General features: G+C 44.3%; 1 protein-coding gene across 1 annotated transcript in view; it reads left to right on the forward strand.

Annotated features, from left to right (window-relative positions):
• The window catches only part of LOC145349929 (protein FAM184B-like), a 215,271-nt gene that overhangs the window by 193,441 nt on the left and 4,644 nt on the right, over positions 1-17,186 (forward strand). Inside the window, exons 14-15 of the mRNA XM_080198605.1 lie at positions 1,899-2,003; positions 16,572-16,777. Of these exons, the coding sequence (XP_080054731.1) occupies positions 1,899-2,003; positions 16,572-16,777 (311 nt within the window). The remainder of the gene's footprint in view (positions 1-1,898; positions 2,004-16,571; positions 16,778-17,186) is intronic.

Below are 17,186 nucleotides of genomic sequence, written 5' to 3' on the forward strand. Positions count from 1 at the left end.
ATGAGTTTCGGATGCAGTCAGTCAGTAAAAAGCTGCTATTGCTCACATAGCACTGCCTATACTTAGCCATGGAAGAGAACGACACAGGCAGAGGGACTACATAGTAAACAGTTAGCAGAAGGACATGGATGCCTAAGATTGTGAGGGCAAGGATTTTTGAAATTGGATTTTCAACATTGCTTCAAATGGATGCTGTGCAACAAAAGCATTGCTGAAGTACTCCAGTTGCATGAGAGAGAGCAATTATTTCCAGCGGTTGGAGAATCTGGGACAAGGGGGCATAATCAACTAACTAGAGTCAGGTTTTTTATGAATGGAATTAAGAATTACAATCCACTGTACATTTTAAAACTAAGATTGATAGGCTAATGTTATTATGGGATATGGGGAAAAGACAGGTTTATGGAGTTAGGTTGCAGATCAGCCGTGATTCCTTTGAATGGTGGAACTGTCTCGAGGGACTAAATGGTCTTTCCCTGTTCTTTAATACAGCAATTTTACTGACTGAACAAATTGAAATGCCCTTCATGACATTAGCTGTATGGTAATATGAGACTTTTAGAAAACGATGACCCATAATGTCCATTTCCAGAGCATCACACACACAGAAGGTACATAACAATGTGCTGGGATCCCTCTCCAGAGCTCTTCACATATGGCTAGCATTGCAATTACACAGGTCAAACTTCTGATCGGCGATTACCCTGCACTGAGAACCATCCAAGACTCTGCTTTGACTGTCTTAAAGAGCAGTTACCAAGGAAAAGTTAGAATTATCACCACTTCTAACCCCTGAGTAACTATAGCACTATTCTTTCAACACCCTCCCCCCCTCACCCCATGGAGCTCCCTGACTGCTCCTACACCCTCCCCTGAATACCCCCTCTGACCCCCTACTTCTTGCCTAATCACTACCTCAGCCCTTCCCCCCATGACTGGTTCTCCATCCACTTGAGTACCCGACTGACATCCCACCCCACTGTCTGCCCTTTGAAACCTTAAACCCCTCAATAGCTCTCCTAACACCCAAACTATCCCCAGCCCTCCAACTGCCCTTTTGACCTCAACTGCCCACTTGACAACCCCCCATTATTCCCCATTCTCTAAATGCCCTCCCAACCCCAACTACCCCCCCATCCCAACCAATCACCTGACCTGCCCCCTAACCATCGGATCCCCCTAATCATCACCAAACCTCCTACCCCCATCCAATTCTACTCACTTACCCATTCAAATTCCCCGTAAGTTTGGAACTTCCTTCCACAGTTGATGTTGGGTCAATTATTAATTTTGCAACCATGATTGATGGATTTTTTGTTTTCCCTGGAACAAAGTTAGGGACCACTGCTCGAAAATGGGATTAGGATGGAAATCTCCTTCTAGCTAGCACCAAGATGATGGAGCAAATGCCTTCTTTCTGTGCTGTAAATTTCTATGATTCTGTGTTAATCAAAGGTATGAAGGATATGAGGCAAAGGTGGGTGTATGGAGTTAACTGAACAGGCACCTCATTGAAAGGTAGAATAGACTTGAGGGGCCAAATGGCCTCCTGATCCTTAACTGCTCCCATTACAGCAAAGTTGGAGGCTTTGGCAGCCAGCCAAATCTCCGTTCACTTTGACAGGATGGGAAAATTCGGCCAGCATGAAAGGTGGTAAGATTCCGGCCTATTTTTCTAAAGTGTCAAAACTGAAAATTATTTCATGTTTTGGAAGCTTTTTACTTCATCACTTAGAACTTCATTGCAATCCTGAACTGAGTTCTAAGTTTTGGTTCAGAGTTTTCAACTCTAGAATAAAATTTATGATGATATTTATTTGAATTTTTTTCTAGCTTATGTTGGTTTATATGTAAATTCATTGCTTTATAAAAAAGTAATTATTGTACGAAATTGTCAGGATGAAAGAAGATTTCAGCAAATGGCCATGGCAAACAGTGAAAGTAACATCAGTAGATCTTTTACCAGAAGTCCTCACTCTGGAAGTTTCACACCCACCATGAAGGTAAAATATTTTTCATTTGTTAAAATATCTGGAAAATGTTATGCAAATCTTTTATTCTGCTACGAAAGTGAAATGCTCAGATATTGGATTTTGAAATAAAAACAGAAAATGTCTGTCAGCATTTGTCTGTGTGTGAGTGGATGGGGAGTGTGTGTGTGTGTGTGTGTGTGTGTGTGTGTGTGTGTGTGTGTGTAGAGCACACTCTCTCTCCCAATACACTTAGGATTCGCGTAATTGGTCTTGTTTCCTGAATTTAAAGCTCCACAATGTCTGAAAGGAAAGGTATTATTGAGGAAGAGCAGCTTTGTGACAATGATGGTCTGCTAATTTCAATGACAGGGAATGGAAATTCTGGAGTTGTGGTCTGTCTGATATCCAGAGCTACAATCTATCAAAGTTATGTCTGTCTGGAGTTTGCACATTCTCCTCGTGTCTGCATGGGTTTCCTCCGGGTGCTCCGTTTTCCCCCCGCAGTCCAAAGATGTGTGGGTTAGGTTGATTGGCCATGCTAAAATTGCCTGTTAGTGTCCTGAGATGCATAGGTTAGAGGGATTAGCAGGTAAATGTGTAGGGATATGGGGGTAGGGCCTGAGTGGGATTGTGGTCAGAGCAAACTCAATGGGCCGAATGGCCTCTTTCTGCACTGTAGGGTTTCTATGATTTCTATGACTTCTATGATTATTGGCTTCAATTATCAAGGGGTGGTAGCAGTGGTGGTTAGTATCCTATGCATGCAACAACAACAAGTAATATTGTTCCACTGAAGAACAGTGCCAACTGAAGAAACAGCATAAGATCATTCTACTTGATATTTATTTTACCGCTTTAATATTTATGAACTACAGACAATAATCATCATTGTCAGCTGTCCTGTGGTTTGAGGATGATGTCAAGTCAGGGTCATGGGTTTCTGTTATGTGTCTTCATGTGACTGAACACATACTTTTAGGCACATGACCAGGCTATCCCATAAGGTAGCAAATTCAGGAATGCAATTAGCTTCCTTCTTTTTGCCACTCCTTTTTCTTCTTCATTCTGGCTCAAAATATCTGGAAGATGCAACATATCTCAAAACATAATGCACCCTGATGGACATGCGTGACATGGTAGCACAGCGGTTAGCACTGCTGCCTCACAGCACTAGGGATCTGGGTTCGATTCCCAGTTTGGGTCATTGTCTGTGCAGTCTGCATTTTCTTCCCATGTCTGCGTGAAGTTCCTCTGGGTGCCCTGGTTTCCTCCCACAGTCTGAAAGACATGCTGATTAGGTGCATTGACCATGCTAAATTCTCCTGCAGTGTACCCGAAGAGGTGCCAGAGTGTGGCAACCAGGGGATTTTCACAATAACTCCATGCAGTATCAATGTAAGCCTATTTGTGACACATAAATAAACTTGAAGGTGAACAACTGGTAGAAAGCTCCTCCCAGTCATTAAGCCAATACACTTCAAGGAGTACTTCCGAGTGCCTTGGAGGCATTTTATTTGTGCTCCTTTGGAACCTTGGCCATTTGAAAGTTGTGAAACAGGGCCAGGTGGGGAGACAGTTTTCAGTCCATTGAAGTTGATTCTGCTGTAAGGGTTTGTTCACTGTCTTAAGAGGTCTGGAAGCTTCTATGATTAAACATGAGATGTTTATTGGTAACATGCTATATATGTCTCCAGAGAACAGCCTTAACCATGTACTATCTCCATGCTGAATTCCTACTGTACTTTGTCTCCTTTCTTTTGTCTCTCTATGCCCAATTATAGGTGGCTCTGTTCTCTAGTCCCACATTAACCCTTGCTGGGACAAAAGTTCTTGTACCACACCTTCCCAACCCTCCAAAGCCTTCACCTGAATATATTCACAGTATAATCTTTCCTAATGTGATACCCTTCTCCTCCCCGTACTAGCATGTCTCAGGCTTTATAACGTCAGATAGTCTGGAGGCTTGGCAATTCTTCCTTTCCCATTCTGATCACATTTCGAGGAATCTTAGTCCCAGTTTCTTTAGGCAAGTTTTTCTTGTTTCGGAGTTGAGACTGTGGTATTCTATGTTTCAGGAACTTGATTGTCTCCATCTATTAATTTTTCGTCCTCCCTAGAGTTCAATTTCTCCTCTTCAACAACCTGTCAGCTTTGCTTGGTCTCTCTGGGTTTGTACCATGCCTTCCAAAGGATGTTAATTCGATTGATTCATAGCTAGGACTCTCTTTTTCCATATGGGATCTGCCACAATCTTGCTGGAAACTAATATTTCAAAAATGAAGCATTTATTCACACTTGTTTCACAATTTCACCCAAATATTTGTTTATTCTTATTTTCCAAACTTGTGCATCTTTTCAGCACTGCAATTACTCTGGTGAGTGCAGTTGCCTTTGCTTCAGAGTTAACTATAGAACATAGAAACTAGAAGCAGGGCGAAGCCATTTGGCCCTTTGAGTCTGCTCTGCCATTCATTTTGATCATGGCTGATCATCAAACTCAATATCCTGATTTCCGCTCCCCTCCCCATACAGATTTCACAGCTTCACCTCGGCATCCAGTTCCATTCCATGGTCACTGACTGCTTCTTAGATTTTCTCAATTCACTCATTAAATCCTCAGTTGGTTTCTTAGAATTTTCCTTATCAATTTTCCCAGCTCTGGATTTGCTCTTCCATACAATGCATCTCATGCTTCAGATTCTTTAAATTGAATCGAAGTTCAAGAATTTAATCAATTTTGGTAATTAATTCTGCATTCAACCAACAGTTCTGATTCATCAGCACTCCCTCTTGTTGCAGACATTTTTCTTGATATTCAATAAAGACTTCTGATACTTGAAGTTCATCAAGTTCTAATTGAAGATCTAGCTTCATTGAATTTGCTTCTATAAGATTATCATTTAGGCATTTCAAGTCTTCTTCCAAATATTCTGCTTCCTGTGAGTGACACTTCGGTTCTTATCAGTTTTTTTTTCCTTAACAAACTCTTCTTTCGTACATGGAATGTTGGTTCTTGGCACTGAACACTTTGGCAAAGTCAAATTGTGCTATCCTTCAAGATCACATTCTATCACTGCTCATGTGCTAATTGTTTCTGAGATTCTTCATGCTCTATTTTGAGAACCTCTGTGTTCATGTGGATGTGCTGTAAAAGTGATGGTGAAGTCTTTTTCTGATTTTAATTGGAGCTGTAAGTTTTCTATTTATTGTTGCTCCTGTGCGTAACAATGCTTTATCTTCTTTCCTTCCTGCAGTTCCAAGACCCTGTTGTTTAGTGTTGTTTTTATTGGCTTAAACTTTTCAACAGGAATTTACTATCGCTATATTCCCTCTTTTAATGTCTGGATGTCTGCCTGTATTTTCCTCCTTGAGTATAGAACATTGCTGAATCTTCTCTGTCAGCTGGTTCATCAATTCATTCAGAGTGACATTAAATTCTTGTTGCTCTATGTAAATCTCCAGAGGAATAAACTTTGAGCAGACGGATCCTTGTAAAGAATAAAGAACAGAGAGAAGTACAACACAGGCCCTTCGGCCCCGCAAGTCTGTGCAAAACTAAAGAAAAAGTCTTTAAGAACATAAGAAATAGGAGCAGGAGTAGGCCATCTAGCCCTTCGAGCCTGCCCCACCGTTCAATAAGATCATGGCTGATCTGAAGTGGATCAGTTCCACTTTCCTGCTTTCTCCCCATAACCCTTAATTCCCTTGTCTATCAGAATCCTATCTACCCGTGACTTAAATATATTCAGCGAGGCAGCCTCCACCACTTCATTGGGCAGAGAATTCCAGAGACTCACCACCCTTTGAGTGAAGAAGTTCCTCCTCAACTCCGATCTAAACGGCACCCCCCCCCGCTTATTTTGAGGCTGTGCCTCTAGTTCTGGTATCGTTTCTAAGCGGGAAGAATCTCTCTACCTCTACCCTATCCATCCCCTTCATTATCTTATATGTCTCTAGAAGGCTGAGGGGGGATCTTATAAACTCCAACTAGTACAGACCCAGTCTATTCAATCCCTCCTCATAAGCTAACCCCCTCATCTCCGGTATCAGCCTAGTGAACCTTCTGCCCTTACCTGATCTGTATCCCTCTATTCCCTTCCTATTCATGTACCTATCCATATGCCTCTTAAATGTTGCTAATGTGCCTGCTTCCAACACCTCCTCTGGCAGCGTGTTCCAGACATCCACCACTCTCTGCGTGAAAAGGAGCATATGAAGGACCATCAACAACATTTCCTTTTCTTTGCAAAGCTTGAGTTTACTTGTAATTCAGTAGAATCGTCCATTTTTTCGTTGTTCTTTCTTTTTGCAGTTCAAAGCAGTCTTTGTTTCTTCATGCTGCTGAAGGATCGTATATTCCTTTTGTATTTGACCTTGAAAAAAAAATCAGCTGTTCATTCAGGTGTTTATTTTGTTCTTCAGCTCTTGATTTCTCACTCTTCAGAGCTTTGTTTTTTCACGACTGATTGTTCTAACACAGCTTTTTCTGAAGCAGTATTCAACATCCTTTTAACTCCTCGGGACAATCTTATGGGCTCACCTGCCTGTTGATTGGCATAGCAAGCTGGTAAGCTCGGGCGAAAGGCAAAATATTGGGTTCACACCCAGTATTTTGCCTCACACAATGTTACTAGCACTGTTTCACTGGCAAAATTTGGCTTCTTGCCCAAACCAATTTCAACATCTATGACCTTTAAATATCATTGGTGATTCCTGGAAGCTATCGCCAGGCTTTCTTGTACTTCACATTTAAATGTCAACAAAGAATAACAAAGAGGTTGATAAAGAAGGGTAGGATAAACTATGAAGCTGGGCTAGTGCTTAATATAAAAAAGGATAGTAAGAGTTTTTATAAATATATAAAAAGGAAGAGGCTGACTAGGGTGAACATTGGACCCTTAGAGGATGAGGGGGGGACTTAGTGGTAGGGGATGGGGAAATGGCTGAGGCCTTGAATAACTTTTTTGTTTCGGTCTTCACGGAGGAGGACGTGAATAATTTGCCGGGTGTTAGCGATGGAAAGATGGTAGGAGTGGAGGGCCTGAATGACATTATTGTTACTAGAGAGGCAGTCCTCAAAAGACTGGAGGGACTGATTGTGGACAAGTCCCCAGGACTGGATGGAATGCATCCAAGGGTTCTGAAAGAAATGGCGGAGGTGATAGTGGATGCCTTGGTGATTATTTTCCAAACGTCGCTGGATTCCGGGGAAGTGCCGGAAGATTGGAAAATGGCTAATGTTACGCCATTGTTTAAGAAGGGTGGCAGGCATAAGGCAGGGAATTATAGGCCGGTTAGTTTAACGTCTGTTGTAGGTAAAATGTTAGAATCCGGGATCAAGGAGAAAATAGCGAGGCATCTTGAGGAGAATTGTTTGATAGAGCAGACGCAGCACGGTTTCGTTAAGGGGAAGTCGTGTCTGATGAATTTATTGGAGTTCTATGAGGATGTGTCTAGGGCGGTGGATAGAGGAGAGCCGGTGGATGTGGTTTTTCTTGATTTTCAAAAGGCGTTTGATAAGGTGCCTCACAAGAGGTTATTACAGAAGGTTAGGGGGCATGGAGTTGGGGGTAGGGTGTTAGCGTGGATAGGGGATTGGCTGTCAAATAGGAGGCAGAGAGTGGGGGTCAACGGGTGCTATTCAGATTGGCGGTTGGTGACTAGTGGAGTGCCCCAGGGGTCGGTGCTGGGGCCTCAGCTATTTACTATTTATATAGATGATCTGGAGGAGGGAACCGAGTGTGTGTGTCGAAATTTGCTGATGACACCAAGATTGGTGGAACAGCAAATTGTGCGGAGGGTGTGGAAAGTCTGCAGAAGGATCTAGATAGGCTGGGCGAATGGGCCAGGAACTGGAAAATGGAATTTAATGTTGGCAAGTATGAAGTTGTCCACTTTGGTAGGAATAATGGTAGGAAGGACTATTACTTACATGGCAAAAAACTGCAGCAGGCGACGGTGCAGAGGGACCTCGGGGTCCTTGTGCATGAGTCGCAAAAACCCAGCTTGCAGGTGCAGCAGGTGGTCAGGAAGGCGAATGGGATGCTGGCCTTCATAGCGAGGGGGATTGAATATAAAAGTAGGGAGGTCTTGCTGCAACTGTACAGGGCACTGGTGAGGCTGCAGCTGGAGTACTGTGTGCAGTTTTGGTCACTGCACTTGTGCAAGGATATTTTGGCCTTGGAGGGAGTGCAGAGGAGGTTTACTAGGCTGATACCGGAGTTGAGGGGGTTGAGCTATGAGGAGAGGCTGAATAAACTAGGCTTGTACTCGTTAGAGTTTAGAAGAATGAGGGGAGATCTCATTGAGACGTATAAGATGATGAATGGGATGGATAGGCTCTTCCTGCTCAGAAAGGACAGTAGGACTAGAGGGCACAGTCTCAAGATAAAGGGGGGGCAGTTTAGAACAGAGTTGAGGAGGAACTTCTTCACTCAAAGGGTGGTGAATCTCTGGAATTCTCTGCCCGTTGAAGTGGTGGAGGCTGCCTTGCTCAATATTTTTAAGATGCGGGTTGATAGGTTTTTGATAGGCAAGGGGATTAAGGGTTATGGGGAGAGGGCGGGAATGTGGAACTGAGACACGACGGATCAGCCATGATCTTATTGAATGGCGGGGCAGGCTCGAGGGGCTAGATGGCCTACTCCTGCTTCTATTTCTTATGTTCTTATGTACTTACTTGCTTACCAGTTCAAGGACCTCACCATGGTCCCCACCAGTAGGGACCAGATGTGATGGTCTCACCAGTGGGAACTAAGACCATTGAAGCACCCCCCCACCTTCCTGGTGGTCAGGGGAAGGACTGGACAATGCCCCTTGAGCATTGTTAGCCTGGCACCCTGGCAGTATCCACTGCACTGTGTCAAGGGGGCGGGCCCCCTGGGGGAGGCAAGGGGGGCTTCATTGGTGGAGGGGAAAGGAGGATACTCTGTAGAGGGGGTTGGGGATTAGCATTGGCCAGGGTGGCAACTGGGAGCGTATCCAAAAGATTGGCACTATTCTCTCCCGTTTTTATGCTTACTCAGCACTTAGAATGTTTTTGGCAAGGTTGCTTCCTTATATTTTTCTAGGGAACAAGATTATTTAAAGAGTCTTTCAAAGCAGCAGGTTCTTTGAGTACATCTCTGCTAGCTGCTGTGCCTGGCTATACTTCTGATTGAGTTCCTCTTTCAATTGAGTCCCTCTTTCAATTGTCAACAGTGGAATTCAGAATTGTTGTAACCTCCTTTTCTGGGTTATGTACCAAGTCTGTATGCAATTCATATTTTTGCTTCTTGCATTTTTCTCAACCTATCTTTTTCCTTCAAAATTTCTTTGTACTTTCGTCATCTATCAGAAATTTGTTCATCCCAATCTAGAACAGGTTGGTTCATTATCAAGTGGCCACACGGTGAAGCCTTCCATTGTTTGCTGGAGCAGACGAGTGAAGGAGCAGAGAGAGAGCTAAGATTTTACCTGTTAAAAACCTGTTTAAAATAAGTTTAAAGCACTTTGTTCTTTGTAGAACTGTTTAAAGCATTTATTTATTGTATTTACTGCTTTAAGAATTCTGAGGGAGTGGTTAGAAGGCAGTTGTGGGCCAACAGCTTTAAATCAGCGCCAGGTTTAAAAGGAGGCCTGGTGTAGACAGCGGGCAGCGTTGGACCGGGCAGCGGAGTGAGGGGGAAGCAGAGTGAGCTATTAGGGCTTAGAATCAAAAAGGGCTGGAGTGCAAAAAGGCCAGGTGAGTTCGTTTGAAAAAACAAGGAAAAAAAAAATTTTTTTCAAGACTACTACAGTGAATAATGGAGGGGCATGTGATGTGTGGTTTCTGTATGATGTGGGAACTGGTGGACCCCAGGGTCCATGCCAGTGACCATATCTGCAGTAAGTGCAGGTTGCTGGAGGAGCTCCAGCTCAAAGTGGATGAGCTGGCCTCTGAGCTACAGTCACTGAGGCTCATCAAGGGGAGAGAGGGTGCCATTGTCAATGGGGTGCAAGTGACATCCACCCCCCCTAGACTGGCTAACTCTAAGGGTCAGGGACAAGAAGGGGCTGCTGGGAGGAGGAAGGGGGGTGAGGAGCGGAGGCCTCAGCCTCTTAATCTGCATAACAGGTTTGAGGTTCTTGCTTCCAGGCTGGAAGAGGACGAGGCAGGTGAGGTTGGTGAGCAAACTGCACACGGTACAGTGATGCAGCAGGACATAGGCAAAGAGAAGGGGAAAAGGAACGTAGTAGTGATTGGGGATAGTGGGGTGAAGGGTATTGACACTGTCCTTTGTCACAATGACAAAGTGCACAGAAGGGTGTGTTGTCTGCCTGGTGCTCGGGTCCGGGATGTCGCAGCTGGGCTGCAGAGGAACCTGGAATGGGAGGGTGAGAATCCGGTCGTTGTGGTACATGTGGGTGCCGGCGACGTAAGCAAAATGCAGACTGAGGATCTGGGGAGGGAGTATGAAAAGCTGGGAATGGAATTAAAAAGTAGAACCGACAAGGTGGTCATCTCTGGGCTACTGCCTGAACCGAGTACAGACAGGCGTAGGATTGACAGGATTAAGGAAGTGAATGGGTGGCTCAGGGATTGGTGTGGGAGGAATGGGTTTGAATTTATGGGGCATTGGCACCAGTATTGGGGTAGGTAGGACCTGTTCGGGCAGGATGGGGTTGTTCTGAACAGTGCTGGGACCAGAGTGCTGGCGAATCGAGTAAAGAGGACTGTAGGCAGGGCTTTAAACTAAGTTGGGGGGGGGGGGGGGGGGGGGGGGTTGCGAGGGTAGGTGATGTTACGAGGTCTAAAGTTAAGGAGAGGGTACAGGTAAGGGAAGAGGCTGAGGATGTCCCAATAATAGAGGGAGTAGGGGGCGTGAGTATGGTTGGTGGCGTTACGGCAAATAGGGTCCAGGTGAAGGCTGGGATGAAAGCGCTTTATCTGAATGCACGAAGCATTCGGAATAAAGTGGATGAGCTGGTGGCGCAGATCGACACAAATGAATACAATCTGGTGGCCATTACAGAGACGTGGCTGCAGGGTGACAGGGACTGGGAGCTGAATGTACAGGGCTATCAAGTGTTTAGGAAGGATAGGCAGGAGGGAAAAGGGGGGGGCGTAGCTCTGCTGATTAAGGATAGCATCACGGTGGTAGCAAGGGATGATATTGGAGCCAAGGAGCAGAGGGTGGAATCGTTGTGGGTGGAGATTAGAAACAGCAAAGGGAAGAAGACGCTGGTGGGTGTCGTCTATAGGCCCCCGAATAATGATCTGGAGGTGGGGCGGGCTGTTAACGCGCAAATAAGTGCGGCGTGCAGGAATGGGACGGCAGTAGTTATGGGGGATTTCAATCTGCATATTGATTGGTCGACCCATGTTGGATGCGGAGTGCTCGAGGAGGAGTTCTTGGAATGCTGCCGGGATAGTTTCCTCGAACAGTGTGTGTTGGAGCCGACGAGGGAGCGAGCTATCTTGGATCTGGTGCTATGTAATGAGGTGGGTAGAATTAGGGACCTTGCGGTGAAGGATCCTCTTAGGGAGAGTGATCATTGTATGGTGGAGTTTCTGGTGCAGATGGAGGAGGAGAAAGTGGGTTCCCGGACACGCGTACTTTGTTTGAATAGAGGGGAGTACGGTAGGATGAGAGAAGAATTGGCAAATGTGGACTGGGGGAGCGCGTTGGAGGGAGGGTCTGCTGAGGAGCAGTGGAGGATCTTTAAGGAGATCTTTCTTGGTGCTCAGCAGAAATTTATTCCAATGGTCAAAAAGGACCGTAGGAGGAGAGGTAATAAGCCATGGATAACGAAGGAGGTGAAGGAAAGTGTTAAATTAAAAGCGGAGAAATTTAGAGTAGCTAAGAGTAGTGGGCGAGAAGAGGATTGGGAGAGGTTTAAATGTCAACAAAGATTGACAAAGAAGTTGATAAAGAAGGGTAGGAGAAACTATGAAGCTGGGCTAGCGCTTAATATAAAAAAGGATAGCAAGAGTTTTTATAAATATATAAAAAGGAAGAGGCTGGCTAGGGTGAACGTTGGTCCTTTAGAGGATGAGAAAGGGGACCTAGTGGTAGGGGATGGGGATATGGCTAGGGTATTGAATAACTTTTTTGTTTCTGTCTTCACGGAGGAGGACGTGAATAATTTGCCGGGTGTTAGCAATGGAAAGGTGGTAGGACTGGAGGGTCTTAATGACATTATTGTTACTAGAGAGGCAGTGCTCGAGAGACTGGAGGGGCTGATTGTGGACAAGTCCCCAGGAGCGGATGGAATGCATCCGAGGGCTCTGAAAGAAATGGCAGAGGTGATAGTGGATGCCTTGGTGGTTATTTTCCAGACGTCGCTGGATTCCGGGGAAGTGCCGGATGATTGGAAAACGGCTAATGTTACGCCGTTGTTTAAGAAGGGTGCCAGGCAAAAGGCGGGGAATTATAGGCCGGTTAGTTTAACGTCTGTAGTAGGTAAAATGTTAGAATCTGTCATTAAGGAGGAAATTGCGAGGCACCTTGAAGGGAATTGCTTGATAGAGCAGACGCAGCACGGTTTCATTAAAGGGAAGTCGTGTCTGACAAATTTACTGGAGTTCTATGAGGATGTGTCTAGGGCAGTGGATAGAGGAGAGCCGGTGGATGTGGTCTTTCTAGATTTTCAGAAGGCATTTGACAAAGTACCTCACAAGAGGTTATTGCAGAAGGTCAAGGGACATGGAGTTGGGGGTAGGGTGTTAGCGTGGATAGAGGATTGGTTGTCAAATAGGAGGCAGAGAGTGGGGGTCAACGGGTGCTATTCGGATTGGCGGATGGTGACTAGTGGAGTGCCCCAGGGGTCGGTGCTGGGGCCTCAGCTATTTACCATTTATATAGATGATCTGGAGGAGGGAACCGAGTGTAGGGTGTCGAAATTTGCTGATGACACCAAGATTGGGGGAACGGCAAATTGTGCGGAGGGTGTGGAGAGTCTGCAGAAGGATCTAGATAGGCTGGGCGAATGGGCCAGGAAATGGCAAATGGAATTTAATGTTGGCAAGTGTGAGGTGGTCCACTTTGGTAGGAAGGACTATTACTTACGGGGCGAAAAACTGCAGCAGGCGACGGTGCAGAGGGACCTCGGGGTCCTTGTGCATGAGTCGCAAAAACCCAGCTTGCAGGTGCAGCAGGTGGTCAGGAAGGCAAATGGGATGCTGGCCTTCATAGCGAGGGGGATTGAATATAAAAGTAGGGAGGTCTTGCTGCAGCTGTATAGGGCATTGGTGAGGCTGCAGCTGGAGTACTGTGTGCAGTTTTGGGCGCTGCACCTGTGCAAAGATATTTTGGCCTTGGAGGGAGTGCAGAGGAGGTTTACTAGGCTGATACCAGAGTTGAAGGGGTTGAGCTATGAGGAGAGGCTGAATAAACTAGGCTTGTACTCGTTAGAGTTTAGAAGAATGAGGGGAGATCTCATTGAGACGTATAAGATGATGAATGGGATGGATAGGATAGAGGTGGAGAGACTCTTCCCGCTCAGAAAGGACAGTAGGACTAGGGGGCACAGTCTCAAGATAAAGGGGAGGCGGTTTAGAACGGAGTTGAGGAGGAACTTCTTCGCTCAAAGGGTGGTGAATCTCTGGAATTCTCTGCCCGTTGAAGTGGTGGAGGCTGCCTCGCTAAATATTTTTAAGACGCGGGTTGATGGGTTTTTGATGAGAGGGGATTAAGGGTTATGGGGAGAGGGCGGGAAGGTGGAACAGAGCCGCGACAGATCAGCCATGATCTTATTGAATGGCAGGGCAGGCTCGAAGGGCTAGATGGCCTACTCCTGCTCCTATTTCTTATGTTCTTATGTTCATTGAAGTTTTAGCTCACTGTGCATTTTCAAAGGTATTTACTCAACTTGAATCTTGTGTTTCAAGTCTTCCAATTCGGTTTTGATATGAACATTTTCCAGTCTTGTTTCTGTCTTTCCTTTCACCGTCTGTCCTTGTCCTTAATTTCAGTTGTGCAATTGTACTACTTGTGGCTTCATTATCTGCTCACAGCTTGGAACAGTCTACTACTTTATCTGGAGCCAGATGGCTCAGCATTGCCACATGCTGTTGCAGCTTGGGTAATGCGTCATCGGTGTTCTCAAAATGCCCAACGTTTAATCTTTCTGGCTGCTTCTCAGCCACAACTTTCCTGTTCAATAAACTCTTTGACTCATGCACCTCATTGCACTGACGTTGCCTGTGACCATCTTGGAGCTTGCTAGGACATTGTGTTTTGTCCTTTTGTCCTTTGTTGGGGTTATTCTATCCTTTTAAAGCTCTATGCACTCTGCAAATTGAAATACTTGTCAAAAGCTTTTACTATCTCATCAAAGCTTGTTCAGAATTCATCAATGTCTTGCATTAGGATTATTTCATCAGCAATTTCACCAAATAAGTATAAAAATACATTAATCCTGGACTTCCTCTGATTTTCAACCAACACTTACTTACTCTTGCAATCTAAAACTTTCCTTCTCCATTATGTCCTATTTTCATAGATTCATAGACATTTACAGCGCCAAATGGCAGTGTAAGTGAATATCTAAATATTTCTTGAATATTACTGCAGTTTCTGACTGAATTTGCCAGCACAGTAGTTAGCACTGCTGCCTCATGGTGCCAGGGACCTGGGTTTGATTCCCAGTTTGGGTGATGGTCTGTGTGGAGTTTGCACATTCTCCTTGTGTCTGCATGTGTTTCCTCCAGGTGCTCTGGTTTCCTCCCACAGTCCAAAAATATGCAAGTTAGGTGCATTGGCCCTGAAAATTCTCCCTTAGTGTACCGGAGCAGGTGCCATAATGTAGCGATTAGGGGATTTTCACAGTAACTCGTTACAGTATGAATGTAAACCTACTTGTGACTAATAAATAATAAACTTTTCAGGCAATAACTTAGACTCCTATTACCCTCTAAGTGAAAAAGTTGCTCCTCAATTTCCCTCTTCACCTTCACCTTTTAGCTTAAATCTATGTCCCCTTCTAATGAAAAAAGTGCCTTCCTAGCCATACTATCAATGCCCTTCAACTTTGCAAGTGGCTTGGCACTTGCATGAGCTCACATTGGTCTGGTAGTTTTAAATTATTATTCAAGGCCATTTTTCATAACAGCGGAGTATAAGGTGAACAACTGGACAAACACTTTATCGCCTTCATCAGGAGAAGAAATGAACAGGACTGAGAAGGAAGATGTTTCACACAAATGAATTCAATGTCAAATCAGGTTCAGGGAAGGAAAAGAGGGGAAGAAAAGTTCAATTGCAAGAGAAGAGACCAAAAATAAATAATTTTTCAATTGTTTTTGTCATCTTTTAAAATGTCCAATTCTCAACCAGATGGAATGAGACTCCACACTTATAATTGTTCACTTTCTGGGGCAAGTGAAGTTACGTTAAAGACATTAATGAGGGGTTATATGCCATGGTAGCACAGTGGTTAGCACTGCCGCCTCACAGCTCCAGGGACCTCGGTTCAATTCCCAGTTTGGGTACTCTCTGTGTGGAGTTTCACATTGTCCCTGTGTCTGCATGAGTTTCCTCTGGGTGCCCTGGTTTCCTCCCATAGTCCAAAGATGTGCAGGTTATGTTGATTGGCCATGCAAAATTGCACCTTGGTGTTCGAGAATGTGTATGTTAGAGGGATTAGCAGGGTAAATATGTAGGGTTTCAGGGATTGGGCCTGGGAGGGGTTGTTGCCAGTGCAGACTCGATGGGCTGAATGGCTTCCTTCTGCACTGTAGGGTTTCTATGATCCTATGAATTACTTGATGTAACTTTCAGTACTAAGTTTAATTGGTAAATACAGCTATCCCTTGTTTAGCACTCTGAATATGATCCTAAAAACAGCTTAGTATTCAGAAGAATTCCCATAACAAAGCATTTAGTAAGGGTGGGTTACATTTCTGAACTGTAGTTTTTACATTAAAAACCTATTGACTGCCTTGAGATTAACTGGCCCAGAAATTCTTTCTATTCATTCTTTCTTAATACTCTTACTTATCTCCCACTGTTTATAACTTTCCTTCTTCCCATTTCCCTCTCCCAAAACCCTTCTTGTATGCCACCCCTCTGGCAATCCTCTTGCTGCTCCTTTTCTGAGCCTTGCTCACTGCAAGGGCTGGAAAAATGGGTGATAGTTAGACAGCGAGAAGGAAGCAACAAGGGATATTAGAATGAGAGCGAAGGGTGAGAGTTTGCGAGAGGAAAGCAATAAACAAGAGACCCAGGAGAAGAGTGTTTAAAGACCTAGAATGGGCTATTCTTGATGCATGTACAGTAACAACATGAAACGAAAATGGATGTCAAGGTTCACAGAGCTATTGAAGCAGTCCCTTAATTTGCAAACCATGCTGAAACAAAATCTTGCTATTAGAGTGCACTTTAAATGGCAGATATTTGTAACTTGCAGAAGCTGCAATTTCATGAAAATCAAATCAACTTTAAGGATGTGACTGACGCATTTTCACAGTTCACAGGACAACTCTTCAATGCCAGAAATCGCTGGTAGATTTGCACATTAGCAATAGCATTCAGACTATGGATTTTAAGTCATTAAAATCTGGGCCATTAAAATACGTTTCTTGCAAGCAGTAAACAATATAATTTAATCTGTTTTTTTTATGATGCTTAACTTTAGAAGAAGAGAACAGAAGACTTACCAGTCCGGGTGGTCAGTGTTCCAAACCTGAGTTCATATGAAAAAAGCTTTCTAAGCTCAGAATCAAGTCCAACCACTAAGTTCCCTCTAATGACTAAATCTCCAAGCCTGGACCAAAGCCTCAGCAGCACATCAACATTATTGAATCAGCCTTTACAAGTCCAGCCATCTAAACAAGCCCCAAGGTATTAATGCACTCTAGTTTGTATTGAAACAATTTATTATTCGAAACCTATTAATAGCTTCCACTAAATGTGTTTGGTTTTTTGGAATAGGCACAATAGAAACATGTATCATTGCTGTGTTTACATTTAAATATGCAGAGCATTGTAAATAAAGTCAGGGGACTGTAGGCATGTGTTAGAGTGGATATGACTTTGTGACCTCAACAGAAACTTGGGTGGCCCTATTTCAAGCTGCTAACATTTTGGGGGAAACAGGAGATTGGCGCAACAATGATTATAGGGATGATTGAAGCCATAGAAAAGATTTTCAATTGATGACATTGCTTGAGCAACGTCTTGCTATCAATTGTGCAAAATTTTAAGCCAGTTATAAAGTACAGTTGCATGCTTGAAGTTGTAGCCTGCTTGT

This window comes from Carcharhinus amblyrhynchos, chromosome 1 (assembly GCF_965287045.1).
Source record: "Carcharhinus amblyrhynchos chromosome 1, sCarAmb.v2.hapA, whole genome shotgun sequence".
Classification (NCBI taxonomy): Eukaryota; Metazoa; Chordata; class Chondrichthyes; order Carcharhiniformes; family Carcharhinidae; genus Carcharhinus; species Carcharhinus amblyrhynchos.